The sequence below is a fragment of the Cynocephalus volans genome, chromosome 8 (genome assembly GCF_027409185.1).
Source record: "Cynocephalus volans isolate mCynVol1 chromosome 8, mCynVol1.pri, whole genome shotgun sequence".
NCBI classification, from domain to species: Eukaryota; Metazoa; Chordata; class Mammalia; order Dermoptera; family Cynocephalidae; genus Cynocephalus; species Cynocephalus volans.
Window position 1 is genome coordinate 75,391,480 of NC_084467.1, and position 16,031 is coordinate 75,407,510.

A 16,031-nucleotide genomic window follows, 5' to 3' on the forward strand; every position below is an offset into this window, starting at 1 on the left:
TGGACAGAAAAAATATTTGAGAATACAAGGGGAGACTTTCCTATAATAGAAATAATCTTTAGATCAAAAGAGTACCAGAAAAAACTGATACAGAACCTACTAGTTTTAACGAACTTCAAAGATAATGAAAGAAATGCATGGATATACAGGCAGAAAAAATTGTCACCTAAAAGTAGGAAAAATCAGGCTGGCCTCGGGGTTTCCATAGCAACATCCACTTTAAGAGAAGCAGTGGAACAATCCCTACAAGTTCATCATTTTGTCACCTCTCATTCTCTCATTTGCTCTCTAAAATCTACCTTTGGTCTTCTACACCATGCTAAACTTGGATTCTCAAAGTTCAATAGGGAATTTCCCATCAGAAGACCCAACAGGTTGCCCCCTTTTCTCAGTCCTTATCCTCTTTGCTTCTCCATAGCTGGCACCGTTGATCAATTTCTCCTCAAAACTCTTCTTTGGCTTTTGTGATAGTACAGTATTCTTCTCTCCCATCTCTCTGACTACTCTATTACATTTCTGCTTTTTTATTCTATAACCAAAAAGTGAACTTTCCCCACGATTTGGCTCTTGAACCTATGCCAAGCTTCTTTTTTCGAAAATATTATCCAACTCTATAGCATTAACCGTAATATTGATGGGAAAACTCCCAAATCTATACCCCAGCCTTGACCTCCTCACTTCAGCTTCTTCAACTTTTCCAACAGCTTACTGAATTACCAACACTTTCTTAAATGTTTTATCTTATTTTCCTCTCCTAAAATCAACTCACTCTCTTAATCACTGTTTAGTAATGGTATCACCATGCTCTCAATTTGATTCTCTTCCTTTTTGCTTGGTCCTTAGGTCCAATTAACTTCCTAGTTCTACCAAATATTACTTCTAAATATCTCTTAAATCTACCTTTCCTTTGCATTTTCACTGCTGCCAAACTAGATAATGTCCTAGTCATATAACACCATGATGGTAACACAAACTTTCTGTCTGATCTGGGCACTGCTACCAGACTACAAAATTCCCCACTGAGAATATGATGAAATTAGAATTATCAGTTTGACAATTAAGACCCTCCACCACCTGACACCATCTAGCCTGGGTCTTTATTTGTCTAACATTATTCAGCCTAATATCATGAAAGAGTTGGGGCTTTAGAGTCAGAAAACCTGGAGTTTCAAGATGGCGGCGGCTGCGGCGGCTGGCGCGGAGTAGCTGAGGTGGAAAAGGTGGCCACTGGGCCTCAGGCAGCCGGGAAACTTGTGGACCTTCCTCTGGCCATCTCTTAAGGGAGGACTGCTGCTGCTGGCCGGTCGTGGGGGCTCAACGCCACTTTGCCCCCGGCAGGAGAGGCTGCCTCATTTACAGGCAACAGCTTTGAAGTGTGGAGCAGGAAAAGAACTGATTCTTAGCTGCAAAAGCGAGTCTTGAAACAGGGAACACGGCGCCAGGGCTGCTGTGGATGCAGCCAGGATCCCGGAGGCTGGGGCCGCACTGAAGGCGGCCAGCTGCCCTATTCAGGATTCGAGGTTTCAGGCCGGCATTAAAGAAGATTCATGGGAGCGCCCGAGCGGCGCCGCGACTGAACAGCCCGAGGCGGCAGCGCCGAGAACACGGAAGGCAACAAACCAGAGACAGAGCGAGCGCCCGACCTGGCACAGCACTGTGAGTGATCCCTGGCACAGCTCTGTTCGGGGGGTGGATGCCCACGCGGCTCCCGCCTGCAACACCAGGCCACTCACTGCCCCAGTGCTGCCTCCATTTTCCCAGGTGCGGGCAGCTCCGCCCTGCAAGGCCATCACTGAGCCCATTTGCTTGGCCTGGCGTGGGGCTTTCCGGACCCTGCGGGCCGGCCTCCTCTCCCACTCCCTCCGCGGTTCTCTGGCGGGGGTGTGGGGCGTCCCGACCAGTGTTGGGAGGGCTAGGAAGTACGGGCGGGCCGACTGTCACTCCACCACACCCTGGACTCCGGCCCCGGTAAACTTCCTGTTACTGGGAGGCAGATACCATCTCTGCGACCACCAGTTTGGAAAAAAGCCTAACGAATTTCTGGTTGGGAATAGTGTGGTAGGAGAGTTCCCAGGTCCGTTTGAACCTGCCGGAGAGCAGGCTGCTGGCGGGCACTAGACTCGGTTTATACCGGGGGAATACAAAGGTGAACAAGACCCGAGAAAGATCTACACAGTGCTACAAAGGCACCCAGAGAGACCGGTCGTCTGTGCCTAGCAGAAACCTGGTAGACTTCCTGGGCGAGGCGGTGCTGAGCAGGGTCTTGAAGGCCCAGCTGATAGACGAGGGGTGCAGAAGACACACCCCAGCCCAGCACAGTGAGCACAGAGGGGGGAGACGTGCGGCCAGGGAGGCGGAGACTCGACAGAAACCACACACCCGGTGGGGTCGCCACTGCACGATCTAACAGCCTGGGCCAGAGCACACGGAACGGGGAGAAGTCCTGTACAGAAAGTGAAAGCTCAACAGAGATCACACACCCTGTGGTACGTGATCCACCAGCCCAGCAGAGTACAAGCTGACGAGAAAGGTGGATCCCCGGAGAAGCCCAAGACCCGAGGCAACCACACACACAAGACACTAGAGGCCAACTGAGCAGTCACGGCGGGAGCCATACCAAATTGGCAACCACAGCAACATCCTAGTTAGTCATTAGTCTCAAACCGGTGGACTGTGAAACCCCCTGCCACAATGAATAAACACCAAAAAAAAGACACCAGAAATACAAAAAATCAAGAAAGTACACCACCAAAAGTTAATAAATCTCATACTCTAGATCCTATAGAACAAGAAGCCCTTGAAATAACTGACAAGGAATTTCGAGTGATAATTCTAAGGAAACTGAATGAGATACAAGAAAACTCAGCTAGACATCATGATGAAATGAGGAAAAGTATACAGGATCTGAAAGAGGAAATATACAAGGAAATCAATGTCCTGAAAAAAAATGTAGCAGAACTTGCTGAACTGAAGAAGTTATTCAGCGAAATAAAAAACACAACAGAGAGTTTAACCAGCAGGCTTGTCGAAGTTGAAGAGAGAACCTCTGAACTTGAAGATGGGCTGTTTGAAATAACAGAAGCAGACAAAAAGAAAGAAAAAAGAATCAAGGACATTGAAGAAAATCTGAGAGAGATATCAGACAACCTCAAGCGCTCAAATATCCGAGTCATGGGTATTCCAGAAGGGGAGGAAAATGGAGATTCCATTGAAAACATATTCAACAAAATAGTGGCAGAAAACTTCCCAGGTATAGGAAAAATCACAGATCTTCAGATCCAGGAAGCTCAACGATCTCCAAACGTATTCAACCCAAAAAGGCCTTCTCCAAGACATGTCATAGTCAAATTGGCAAAACTCAGAGACAAAGAGAGAATCTTAAAAGCTGCAAGAGAGAAGCGTCAAATCACCTATAAGGGAGCCCCAATCAGGTTAACATCAGACTTTTCATCACAAACCCTAAAAGCTAGAAAGGAATGGGAAGATATTTTCAAAATACTAAAAGACAAAGATTGCCAGCCAAGAATACTCTACCCTGCAAGGCTATCCTTCCGAAATGAGGGGCAAATAGTATATTTCTCAGACAAACAAAAACTGCGGGAGTTCACTACCACAAGACCACCCTTACAAGAAATCCTCAAGGGAGTACTGGGTTTGGTTCCTGAAAAATAACTACCACTGCCATAAAAACCTAAGAAAAATCTAAACCCGCTAGTACAATAAAAATGGCATTCATGAAGAGAAAACAAGCTAACAAAAACACTATCTACAACCTAAGGAACCAACAAACAAAGAAACCAAACAGTAAATCAGAAAGCAAGGAACAAAAGACACCTAAGACAACCAAACAACCAATAAAATGCTAGGAATAAATCAACACCTTTCAATAACAACTCTTAATGTTAAAGGCTTAAATTCCCCAATTAAAAGACACAGACTGGCTGACTGGATCAAAAAGCAGGACCCAACTATATGCTGCCTACAAGAGACCCACCTCACCCATAAAGATTCACACAGACTAAGAGTGAAAGGATGGAAAAAGATTTACCATGCAAACAGAAAAGAAAAACGAGCTGGAGTGGCTATTCTTATATCTGACAAAATAGACTTTAAACTAAAAACCATAAAAAGAGACAATGAGGGACACTACTTAATGATAAAAGGACTGATCCATCAAGAAGACATAACAATCATAAATATGTACGCACCCAATGTTGGAGCAGCCAGATTTATAAAACAAACTCTATTAGACCTAAAGAAGGAAATAGACACTAATACCATAATAGCAGGGGACCTGAACACTCCACTGTCAATATTAGACAGATCATCTCTAGGCAAAGAATCAGTAGAGAAACACAAGATCTAAACAAGACTCTAGACCAATTGGAATTGGCAGATATCTACAGAACATTCCACCCAACAACCTCAGAATATTCATTCTTCTCAGCAGCACATGGATCATTCTCCAGGATAGATCACATATTAGGTCACAAATCAAGTCTCAATAAATTCAAAAAAATTGGAATTATCCCATGTATCTTCTCAGACCACAATGGATTAAAACTAGAAATTAATAACAAACAAAACTCTGGAAATTATACAAACACATGGAAATTAAACAGCATTCTACTTAATGACATATGGGTCCAAGAAGAAATCAAGCAGGAAATCAAAAAGTTTATTGAAACTAATGAAAACAATGATACATCATACCAAAACCTGTGGGATACTGCAAAAGCAGTATTGAGGGGAAAATTTATTGCATTAAATGCTCACTTCAGAAGAATGGAAAGATGGCAAGTGAACAACCTAACACTTCACCTTAAAGAACTAGAAAAACAAGAACAATCCAATCCTAAAGTTAGCAGACGGAAAGAAATCATTAAGATCAGAGCAGAACTGAATGAAATTGAAAACCAAAAAACAATTCAAAAGATCAACGAATCAAAAAGTTGGTTTTTTGAAAAGATAAATAAAATTGACAAACCATTAGCATGGCTAACAAAAAAAAAGAAGAGAGAAGACTCAAATTACAAAAATTATAAATGAAAAAGGCGATATTACAACTGATTCATCTGAAATACAAGGAATCATTCGAGACTACTATAAACAACTATACGCCAACAAATTTGAAAATCTGGAGGAAATGGATAAATTTCTGGACACACACAAGCTCCCAAAACTGAACCGTGAAGACGTAGAAAATTTGAACAGACCAATAACAATAAAGGAGATTGAAGCTGTTATCAGAAGGCTCCCAACAAAGAAAAGTCCACGACCAGATGGATTCACAGCAGAATTTTACCAAACATTCAAAGAGGAATTGACACCGATTCTTTACAAACTATTCCAAAAGATTGAAACGGACGCAAATCTCCCAAACTCATTCTATGAAGCAAACATCATCCTGATACCAAAACCAGGTAAAGATATAACCAAAAAAGAAAACTACAGGCCGATATCCTTGATGAATATAGATGCAAAAATCCTCACTAAAATACTAGCAAACAGAATACAGCAACACATACGAAAAATTATTCATCACGATCAAGTGGGATTCATCCCAGGGATGCAAGGTTGGTTCAACATACGCAAATCAATAAATGTGATACACCATATTAATAAACTCAAACACAAGGACCATATGATCATCTCTATAGATGCTGAAAAAGCATTTGATAAAGTTCAGCACTCATTCATGACAAAGACCCTCTATAAGTTAGGTATAGAGGGAAAGTATCTCAACATAATTAAAGCCATATATGACAAACCCACTGCCAATATCATCCTGAATGGGGAAAAGCTGAAAGCTTTTCCTTTAAGAACAGGCACTAGACAAGGATGCCCACTCTCACCACTCCTATTCAACATAGTGTTGGAAGTACTAGCCAGAGCAATCAGAGAAGAGAAGGAAATAAAGGGCATCCAGATTGGAAAAGATGAAGTCAAACTGTCCCTGTTTGCAGATGACATGATCCTATATATCGAACAGCCTAAAACCTCTACAAAAAAACTGTTGGAATTGATAAATGATTTCAGCACAGTAGCAGGATACAAAATCAACACACAAAAATCAGTAGCATTTATTTTCTCCAATAGTGAACATGCAGAAGGAGAAATCAAGAAAGCCTGCCCATTTACAATAGCCACCAAAAAAATAAAATACTTAGGAATTGAGTTAACCAAGGAGGTGAAAAATCTCTATAATGAGAACTACAAACCACTGCTGAGAGAAATTAGAGAGGATACAAGAAGATGGAAAGATATTCCATGCTCTTGGATTGGAAGAATCAACATAGTGAAAATGTCCATACTACCCAAAGTGATATACAAATTCAATGCAATCCCCATCAAAATTCCAAAGACATTTTTCTCAGAAATGGAAAAAACTATTCAGGCATTTATATGGAACAATAAAAGACCACGAATAGCCAAAGCAATGCTCAGCAAAAAAAATAAAGCTGGAGGCATAACACTACCTGACTTTAAGCTATACTACAAAGCTATAATAACCAAAACAGTATGGTACTGGCAAAAAAACAGACACACTGACCAATGGAATAGAATAGAGAATCCAGAAATCAACCCACACACTTACTGCCATCTGATCTTTGACAAAGGCACCAAGCCTATTCACTGGGGAAGGGACTGCCTCTTCAGCAAGTGGTGCTGGGATAACTGGATATCAATATGCAGGAGAATGAAACTAGATCCATACCTCTCACCGTATACTAAAATCAACTCAAAATGGATTAAGGATTTAAATATACACCCTGAGACAATAAAACTTCTTAAAGAAAACATAGGAGAAACACTTCAGGAAATAGGACTGGGCACAGACTTCATGAATACGACCCCAAAAGCACGGGCAACCAAAGGAAAAATAAACAAATGGGATTATATCAAACTAAAAAGCTTCTGCACAGCAAAAGAAACAATTAAAAGAGTTAAAAGACAACCAACAGAGTGGGAGAAAATATTTGCAAAATATACATCTGACAAAGGATTAATATCCAGAATATATAAGGAACTAAAACAACTTTACAAGAAGAAAACAAGCAACCCAATTAAAAAATGGGCAAAAGAGCTAAGTAGGCATTTCTCTAAGGAAGATATCCAAATGGCCAACAGACATATGAAAAAATGCTCAACATCACTCAGCATCCGGGAAATGCAAATCAAAACCACATTGAGATACCATCTAACCCCAGTTAGGATGGCTAAAATCCAAAAGACTATGAACGATAAATGCTGGCGAGGCTGCGGAGAAAAAGGAACCCTCATACATTGTTGGTGGGACTGCAAAATGGTGCAGCCTCTATGGAAAATGGTATGGAGGTTCCTTAAACAATTGCAAATAGATCTACCATACGACCCAGCCATCCCACTGTTGGGAATATACCCAGAGGAATGGAAATCATCAAGTCGAAGGTATACCTGTTCCCCAATGTTCATCGCAGCACTCTTTACAATAGCCAAGAGTTGGAACCAGCCCAAATGCCCATCATCAGATGAGTGGATACGGAAAATGTGGTACATCTACACAATGGAATACTACTCAGCTATAAAAACGAATGAAATACTGCCTTTTGCAACAACATGGATGGACCTTGAGAGAATTATATTAAGTGAAACAAGTCAGGCACAGAAAGAGAAATACCACATGTTCTCACTTATTGGAGGGAGCTAAAAATTAATATATAAATTCACACACACACATACACACACACACACACACACACACACACACAAACCGGGGGGGGGGGGAAGAAGATATAACAACCACAATTATTTGAAGTTGATACAACAAGCAAACAGAAAGGACATTGTTGGGGGGGAGGGGGGGAGGGAGAAGGGAGGGAGGTTTTGGTGATGGGGAACAATAATCAGCTATAATGTATATCGACAAAATAAAATTTAAAAAAAAAAAGAAACAATAAATAACAAAATTAAAAAATTAAAAAATTAAAAAAAAAAAAAAAAAGAGTCAGAAAACCTGGGTTCAAATCCTGACTCTCTCATCTGCCAGCAGTGTTGCTGTGGGCAAGTAAACTAACTCCTCTGGGCTGCAGTTGCTTCATCCAAAAAATTAGGATAATAATACTAACCTTACAAAGTTCTTTTAAGATAAAACAATGTATGTAAAGGGCCCAGTAAAGTGGCTTCCACAAGGTAAGAAGAACTCAATAAATAATAGCTATTATTCTCATTTCCTGTATAAAAACTATACCACCTCCTCTCACCTATCAAAATCTTATCCATTCTTTAAGCCTAGGTCATAACCAACTTTGTCCACAAGAACCTATCCTGAACAGCTCAGCTTTAAGTGATTTTTCATAGAGATACTCTCAGTAAATATATATATTTTTACCTTTGAACACCTCTACCCCTTATACTTAGTTGGTATCTCTCAGCAGCATGTATCTTACCTCACCATGAGATAGTTATAAATGTACTTCTTTTATCTTTGTTATTGAAATATAAGCTCCTTCTGAGCAATGACTGTGTTATACATACTTGTGTTCCTGCCTTGTGCCTAGCAGAGACTAAGTAAATATCTGTCGAATATTATTGCTTCACCTAACAATGTGGAATGACTATTTTGGGGTTTATAGAAGGGATTAATGTCCATCTCATCATACTGACTTTTTCTAAAGAAAGTAAATGGCTTCCATAACTATTTGTTTAGTATGAACTGCCCAGTGATTCAACTTTATTACCAATAGGTTGATGACTAATTGTCACAGCTGAAAAGATTTTATTTCTCTATAATAATATATTCTTCAGATTTTCTTTTATAACCTTTAACCATTCACTCTAATAAGAGTTGTTCAATACCTGTCAAATCACCTTGAGTAATTACCACAAAGGAAACATTAGCTAGGAAAGTAGCATCTCCTTTTACCATTCTATAGTTTCTGGAACTAAACCAATGACTCAAATTTTATTTTAGATAAATAAAGAAATACTTTCAGATATATTTTAATCTACTTGCAATTTTGAAAAAAATTAATTTATAAAGACATAGGTAAATTATTTAAGGTATACAAATATGAAAGGCAAAAACAATGTTTCCAACGTTGTAATTTTAAATGGCTTTAAATAATTTTTAAATTATTTTGGAAATTTTCAAATGTTGATCTCTAATTACATGTACATTAGAAAAGAAATTCAGAGCTGAAAAATTCGGTTTATTATCTCACAGTTTTGTTTATATATTATTAAATAAGTGGCTTGGCTGTTTTTTTCCATTGAATGGATTGATAGGCTAACTGGCTATTTTTGTATTAGGTAAGGGGAGCTTTTATTAATCCAATCCATAAATGTAAATTAATAATATCATTAAAGACATAATGAAATATGTTATTTTTCATGGAAATTAAAGTATTTCATTTAGAATGATAATGTCAAGGTTTGTTTTTTCCCAGTCAATGGTTCACTACAAAATAACCTCTATCTAAAATAAACTACACTCTGTTGTAATCTATCTGATGCTATTTTGCTGAAAGGATATTTCATTGATGTATTTAATGTATTTTTTAAATCTACCATAACAGTTATATCCTTTTCTTATCAGGGCTATGCATTAAAGTTATAGGGTTTTATTTAATATATAAAATATGCTGATGTATATTTAGCAGTTGAATTATTGGTTGAATTTTAAGAAAACATATTTAGAAAAACATATTTAGAAAACATTTGCCCACCACGTTAGCAGAATTAAGTAAACGTTTCAGCCTGCCAATTCTTTTAAAAGTACAATATTTGAGCCAGGGTTGCATTCTGGCAGATGTGTTATAACAACCATAAATTCATTCACTGTGCCAAGATAGATTTCTATGACAGATCTTATCTGTTCTTTATTGCTTTGTATAGAGAACTTTCTTTGAAATGTATGGTAAGTTAGTGCATTAAGAGATATTTAAAAAACAAAAACAAAAAAACACTTACGGGAAGTCCAGGGTCCCCTTTTGGCCCTCTCAGATACTCCATTCCGAGCATTGTATTAAGATCCTCATAATAATAAAAATCATAAAGCTCAGTTTCATAGCTATTTTCAATGGGATAAGTAGCATCAAGATGAAATTCACCTTCCTTCCTTAGATCAAGGTGATTATCCACAGATGTCTCATCTGTCTTTCTGTATAAGGTTGTGTTTAAAATCTGTTGCATTTCCATGAGTTCATTAGTGTGTAGATTTGCTGTGATAGCCTTCTTGAGATTAGTAATCATATCTTGTTTTATATGTGGAAGAATAGATGACATCTTCTTAAGCAGTGACAGACCAGTTACTCGATCATCATGTTGTGTGATATCAGATACATTTAGGAGAGAACTAAATTTTCTCTTGGTATTTATTCTTGCCTCACTGAGGTACTGATGGGTTGTGGACAAGCTTAAATTTGTCTGAGTTTGTTTCTCAATAATCATTTCTTTGGCCTGTAGACCATGGTTTGTGAGATCCACAGCAGAGACAGTTCCTGCATGAAGAGAAGTTAACTGAGATCTTGATATCTGGTGTTCTTTTTTTTTATGCACTGTTGCAGAGTCATTATTTACTATATTTGGAATGCTTTTGCCTTCAGTAAATGCATCCTCTGACAGTACTTTTTCACCAAATTGTTTGGGCAGGCCAGAGTGTTCCAATATTTTAGTTGGTTTGATAGTTGTTTGAGGAAGGCTTGTTTCAGATGGGTATTTGGTTGCTTGACAACACCGCTGTTTCACATGTCTATGGTAGTCTGCAGATGCTTCTGCAGAAGGAATAATATCCAGCTGACATACTATTCCTTCAAAATGGACAGAATTATTATTCATACTTCCTAAGGTAAATACACTGTTATCATCAAAGGTGTGAACTTCTGGAATAGTCTCTGTGCTAAAATATTTATTTCCACAGTCAACAAACAGTGAGACAACTTGATTTCTAATAGTAATGGCAAATGAGTGCCATTGCTCATCATGAACACTGTAGTTGAAAAATACAGACTGCTTTCCTCCAACGTACACTCCTAATTTTTTAGGTAGTAATTGTACTCCTAATTGCAGTCTATTTTTATTTCTAATGCTGAAGAGAAATGCATTGTTCACTCTATGTGACTGTAAGCCAATTAATATTGTAAATGGCTGTTCCAGGCTGACTGGTAAAATTTTCATGAGTGGTGACTCAATATAAGTATCATTTTCTAAAGTGACACCTGATTCTGATAATTGCACCCCCTGAGGTAATGTTGTAGATGATGATGGTACAGCAGTCACTGATGATGAGTGTCTTACATCTTTGCCTCCAAGGCCTAGTTGATGAAGAATATCTATGCCTGGAAATTAAAAAGAGAGAGAGAGAGAAAGAGAAAGAGAAAAAGAATCTTACTCTTATGCATTCATGTGTTCTTATAAATGTTTGAGTATGAGAAAATCTTCCTTTTATCAACAGTAGTTTCTAAAATAAACATGCTCTATCAATAACTAATTTCCACATAACAAGAGATGGGGGGAGAGAGTAAGACATTATACTCAATAGTTTGCATAAAGCATGTGTGTAGACGTGCACACAAGCACACGCACCCACCAATATCTCTAAACCCAAAATTAAAGAATTAGTTTAGTTCTCTCATTTTTTCCATTTGACTAGAATTCTTGTTTCTCCAACGAATATACATGTTCAAAGATTCCCAGATGCCATTTACTTTTTAATTTAGAACTTAAAATTTAATGACACATATTTTAAAGAGAAACTGGGGTCATACTTAACAAAAAAAAAAATTGTGATTTGGAAACCATTTTATAAATTAAGCTTTCACAATCCCTGTAACTATAATTTTTCAGGCTGTTTTCCCTTCTAACCTTCTGGGAATTTACAAATCACATAGAAGCTCTCCCTAAGCTTAATACCTTAAGTGTATGCTACACTAAAAGTCCTCTGGTCACTAAAATCCTTTGATAACTCCTGGGTAAGAGAATTTAAATTTGTTTCATTGGTGAACACCACACTTTTTCTGTCCCTTCCAAGTTTCTCTCTCTTTCATTTTTTTCCCCAAGTCTTCCATAGAAAATTTTATTCAATTTGTAGACTCTGTTTTAATATTTATATTTAATGTAATATGCATTATATATGGATTTGATATAATTATAGATTTTTCTGATTTATTGTTCATTGTAATATTACCAGTAGTATACTGCTTATCTCCCTTACCTAATCATAAGTTCCTAAAAGACAGGTTCTGATTCATTAATGGATTTCTAAAGCATTTGCCTTGCAAATAGTTCTGTAATTTCTGAAAGAATGAATTTGCCCCACCAGAATCTGATAAGATCTCATATTCACCTCTAGAGTCATATAAAATTACATGCAACTTGTAAAGAATGATGAATCTTTATAGAACAGACTAGTGAGCCATATGATCATTTATATTCTTTGGGTTATAAATCTCCCATTTGTATCTTTGTGTGTGGGGGTGTATATGTATATATAAAATCATCTCCAACCAGAAATGATAAGACTTGTGATAAGTGAAGAAAAATAAGTTTTTTAAGATTATCCAGGAACATTTGACATGACTTTAATTTTCCTTTTGCAGGAAATTAGTAGACATTTGATAATACATGTTCATTACAAATAACAAAACATAATGGAGAATCTTAGTTCCAAGTCTGACAATTATGTCTTAAAATGAAATAACTACTAAATATCATTCATGAGTAATCTAGCAATACAATTAAAATGTTTTCTCATAACGATCTTTACAAAAAAGTCAGGTGTTTATTTTAAGGTTAGAACAACCATTATTTTACTAATAAAATAGTTGTAATTTTATAACAGTTTTAAAGGATATAAATGTTTGTATCTAAGATATATGATAGTGTGTCTTAAGCCTTTCAACCCAAATATTCCTAACAGCAGTGTAGAATTATATGCATCTCCAGGAATTTGGGGGCATATTTTAAAGAGGCACCATATAATCACAAAAAAATACCTTTGACTTGTGTTTTATACTTACAATTAATGTAAAATTTTAATTTTAATTTATAATATGGTTGTTTGTTTCAATGTACAAAAGAAATTACCAGCTAAATCAGCTAACTGTACCCATCCCCAACCTTCTAAGAAAATTTACACTCCTGAAACATATGCCATGTCAGTCTGTGACTTTGGGTACCCTCAGCCAGTGCTACCTGACTCTAAAAGTATGCATATCTCCATCTGAGAAGTAAGCTACAAACACTGCTTCTGTGAAAATCACAATGCTTAAATTTAAAGAACAAACAATCACAAAGTATGTGAAAGTTGTAATTCTATGATGCCAAATAAGTTACTGTTACACAAAAGAAGAGTCACGCTTCTGTGGTATGATATCAAGGGATGCTCTTTGCCCCAAGAAAAACTCTCCTTGCATTTAACAAAATCCCCTGTCATCTATTGCCTCAAATTTCTGATCCTATCAAAAGGAAATATTATTCAGAAGAGTACTATTTGAAATCTTTAGAATGCATTTATGTGTTTTCAATATTTCTTTATATGTATAACAGTGTTTCATCGAATCCTACTTTTATTGAAGTCTTTACGACGAATAGCTGCTTTTTAAAAATCAAATGTGTTTGAGCATTTATTACTCAATAAATTTCCTGTTAATGAACCATTTCCTGTTAATGAACTCTGCATTTCTGAAATAAAATCTACTTGCTAATTGTATGTTCTTTTGATACCTTGATGGATTCTTGACTAATAATGATGTAGAGTCTCTGCATCAATATTTATGAGTTAGACTGGTCTGTGTTTTTCTCTTATTGTCCAATCTTTATCAGGCTATAGTATTGAAATTTCATTATTTTCTATGGCCTATAAAAATTTAAATAACTTTGGAATTATCTTTTTTTTCTCCAAAGGTACATAAAATTCTTCTGTACACAAACTTGTCTCTTTCATTGATAGCTCTTCATTCACTTTCCTAATATCTTCTCTGTTAATTCATTTATTCTCATTTTTGACTGCATCTTGAGTCAATTTTAGAAATTATATTTTTCTAAGAAATAATAAACTTTCTCTAGGATTTCAAATGTACTTTCCAGAGATCATGTAGTTTCTCATAATTCTTTTTTATTTTCCTATTTCTGTGATTCTTTACCTCATTTCTCTAACTTTTGAATATTTTGCTCTATTTGTTCTTTTAAAAAAAAAAAAAAAAAAAAGATGACCGGTAAGGAGATCTTAACCCTTGACTTGGTGTTGTCAGCACCACGTCTCCCAAGTAAGCCACGGGCCGGCCCTCGCTGTGTTTGTTCTTAAATCAGTTCATTATTCGTCATTTCAAAAGTATAGCCTTTGGATTTGTTTACTCTTTCTACTATTTTTGTCTGTGTTCTATATCATTAAATAATTTCAGGGTTTATCTTTATTATCTTTTCCTATTTTCTTTCAGTTTATTTCAATCATTTTCTAAATCGTGAAGATGAGTGATTTGTTCTTTGTTTTTCTTTTCTTTGTTGATAACGAAGGCATTTAAGCTAAGCTATAAATTGTCCTGAGTACTGCTTTAGATGTATCTCATAAATTTTGATATGTGATATTTTCATTTTTGTTGTTTTCTAGAAATTATTTATATTTGTATTTTCCCTTTGACCCAAATGGTTTGAAAGTTTTACATTCCCAATTAGAAGGGTCTTTTTGTTTTCTGATTTTGTTGTTAAGCTCTAACTTAATAGCATTGTAATCAGAGAATGGCATCTCATCTGCACTTTCTATTTTTGAAACTTAATTACCCTAATAACTGACCAATACTCAGTAATGTTTCATAAGTACTTGCAAAGGTGTTTCAGGGTACAGAATTTAATATATGCTAGTTAGTTGTTTATGTTATTTGTATCCTCTATATTCTCATTTATTTTTATTTGGTTAATCTGTCATGAACTGAGGGGTCAAGAAAGTCTCTTACCACTAGCGTGTCTATTTGGCTTTTTATTTTGTGTGGTCTTTGCTTTATGAATATTGATGCCATAGTTTTTATAAAATTCATACATGTATTGGATATCGCAACTTTTCGGATTATAAAAAGACTTTCTACGTCTAGTTTATTGGCTTTTTTTTTTTTTTTTTTTTTTTGCATTCTTTTACCTGGTAGTAAGATTAAGGTCCCTTCCCCAATTTCCTTTTTGTTTCCATTTGGCTGATACACCTTTGCCCATGTTTGGCTTTCATCCACTTTGAAACACGTTTTAGGTAAATAGTAAGGGTTAAATTTGTTTTATGATCCAATCTAAAAATTTTTTTCTTTGAATATATATGTTAAATCTATTTACATTTATTGATATGATGGTTTATCTAATCTGTCATATTATTTTATACTATGTTTTACCTCTTTAATTTTTCTAAAGTCTTTGTAGTTTATTTCCTTTGCTTTGTTTTTCTGTGTAGCTCTTTTGAAATTTAGATTTATTCTAAAGGTTTCTTTCTTTTTTTTTTTTTTTTTTGTCTTTTTGTCTTTTTGTGACCAGCCGCACCGCGCTCAGCCAGGGAGCGCACCGGCCATCCTTATATAGGATCCGAACCCGCAGGGGGAGCACCACTGTGCTCCCAGCGCCGCACTCTCCCGAGTGCGCCACGGAGTTGGCTAAAGGTTTCTTTTAAAATCATAAGTGTATGTAATGCCTCTAGTCCTTTCTTTAGACATATGTATTACTTCTCTCCTTCAATGTTTTCTTTCTTTCCCCTTTTACTCTTTCCCATACCATCTAATATTGGTCAATAGGAGTATCTTTTTTCGTGTTTACCTTTTTGTTGTTAAATATCTTTATACTCCTTTTATTTGGTTTATCAGCTTTGGATAATATTATTTAATCCCCAGCTTCTACACATGAGGCAATCAGCAAAATTAATCTGCTCCTCATCTTTTTTCCCTCTCCTCCTCCTATTTTTTGGTGGTCATACCACTCCTACGTTGTTAGTTTGTATAGCATTTATATTCTGCTCTGTTCCTACATTTTCTTCTAATAAATAGAACCAGCCTTTTGCAGTAGTTTTCTCAGTTGCTTATCTT

At 36.5% G+C, this 16,031-nt stretch overlaps 1 protein-coding gene across 1 annotated transcript in view; it reads right to left on the bottom strand.

Annotated features, from left to right (window-relative positions):
- The window catches only part of COL24A1 (collagen type XXIV alpha 1 chain), a 354,783-nt gene extending 343,123 nt beyond the window's left edge, over positions 1-11,660 (bottom strand). Inside the window, exons 1-2 of the mRNA XM_063105785.1 lie at positions 11,651-11,660; positions 9,952-11,318 (exon numbers count right to left, since the gene is read on the bottom strand). Of these exons, the coding sequence (XP_062961855.1) occupies positions 9,952-11,318; positions 11,651-11,660 (1,377 nt within the window). The remainder of the gene's footprint in view (positions 1-9,951; positions 11,319-11,650) is intronic.
- Positions 11,661-16,031: the final 4,371 nt, after the last annotated feature.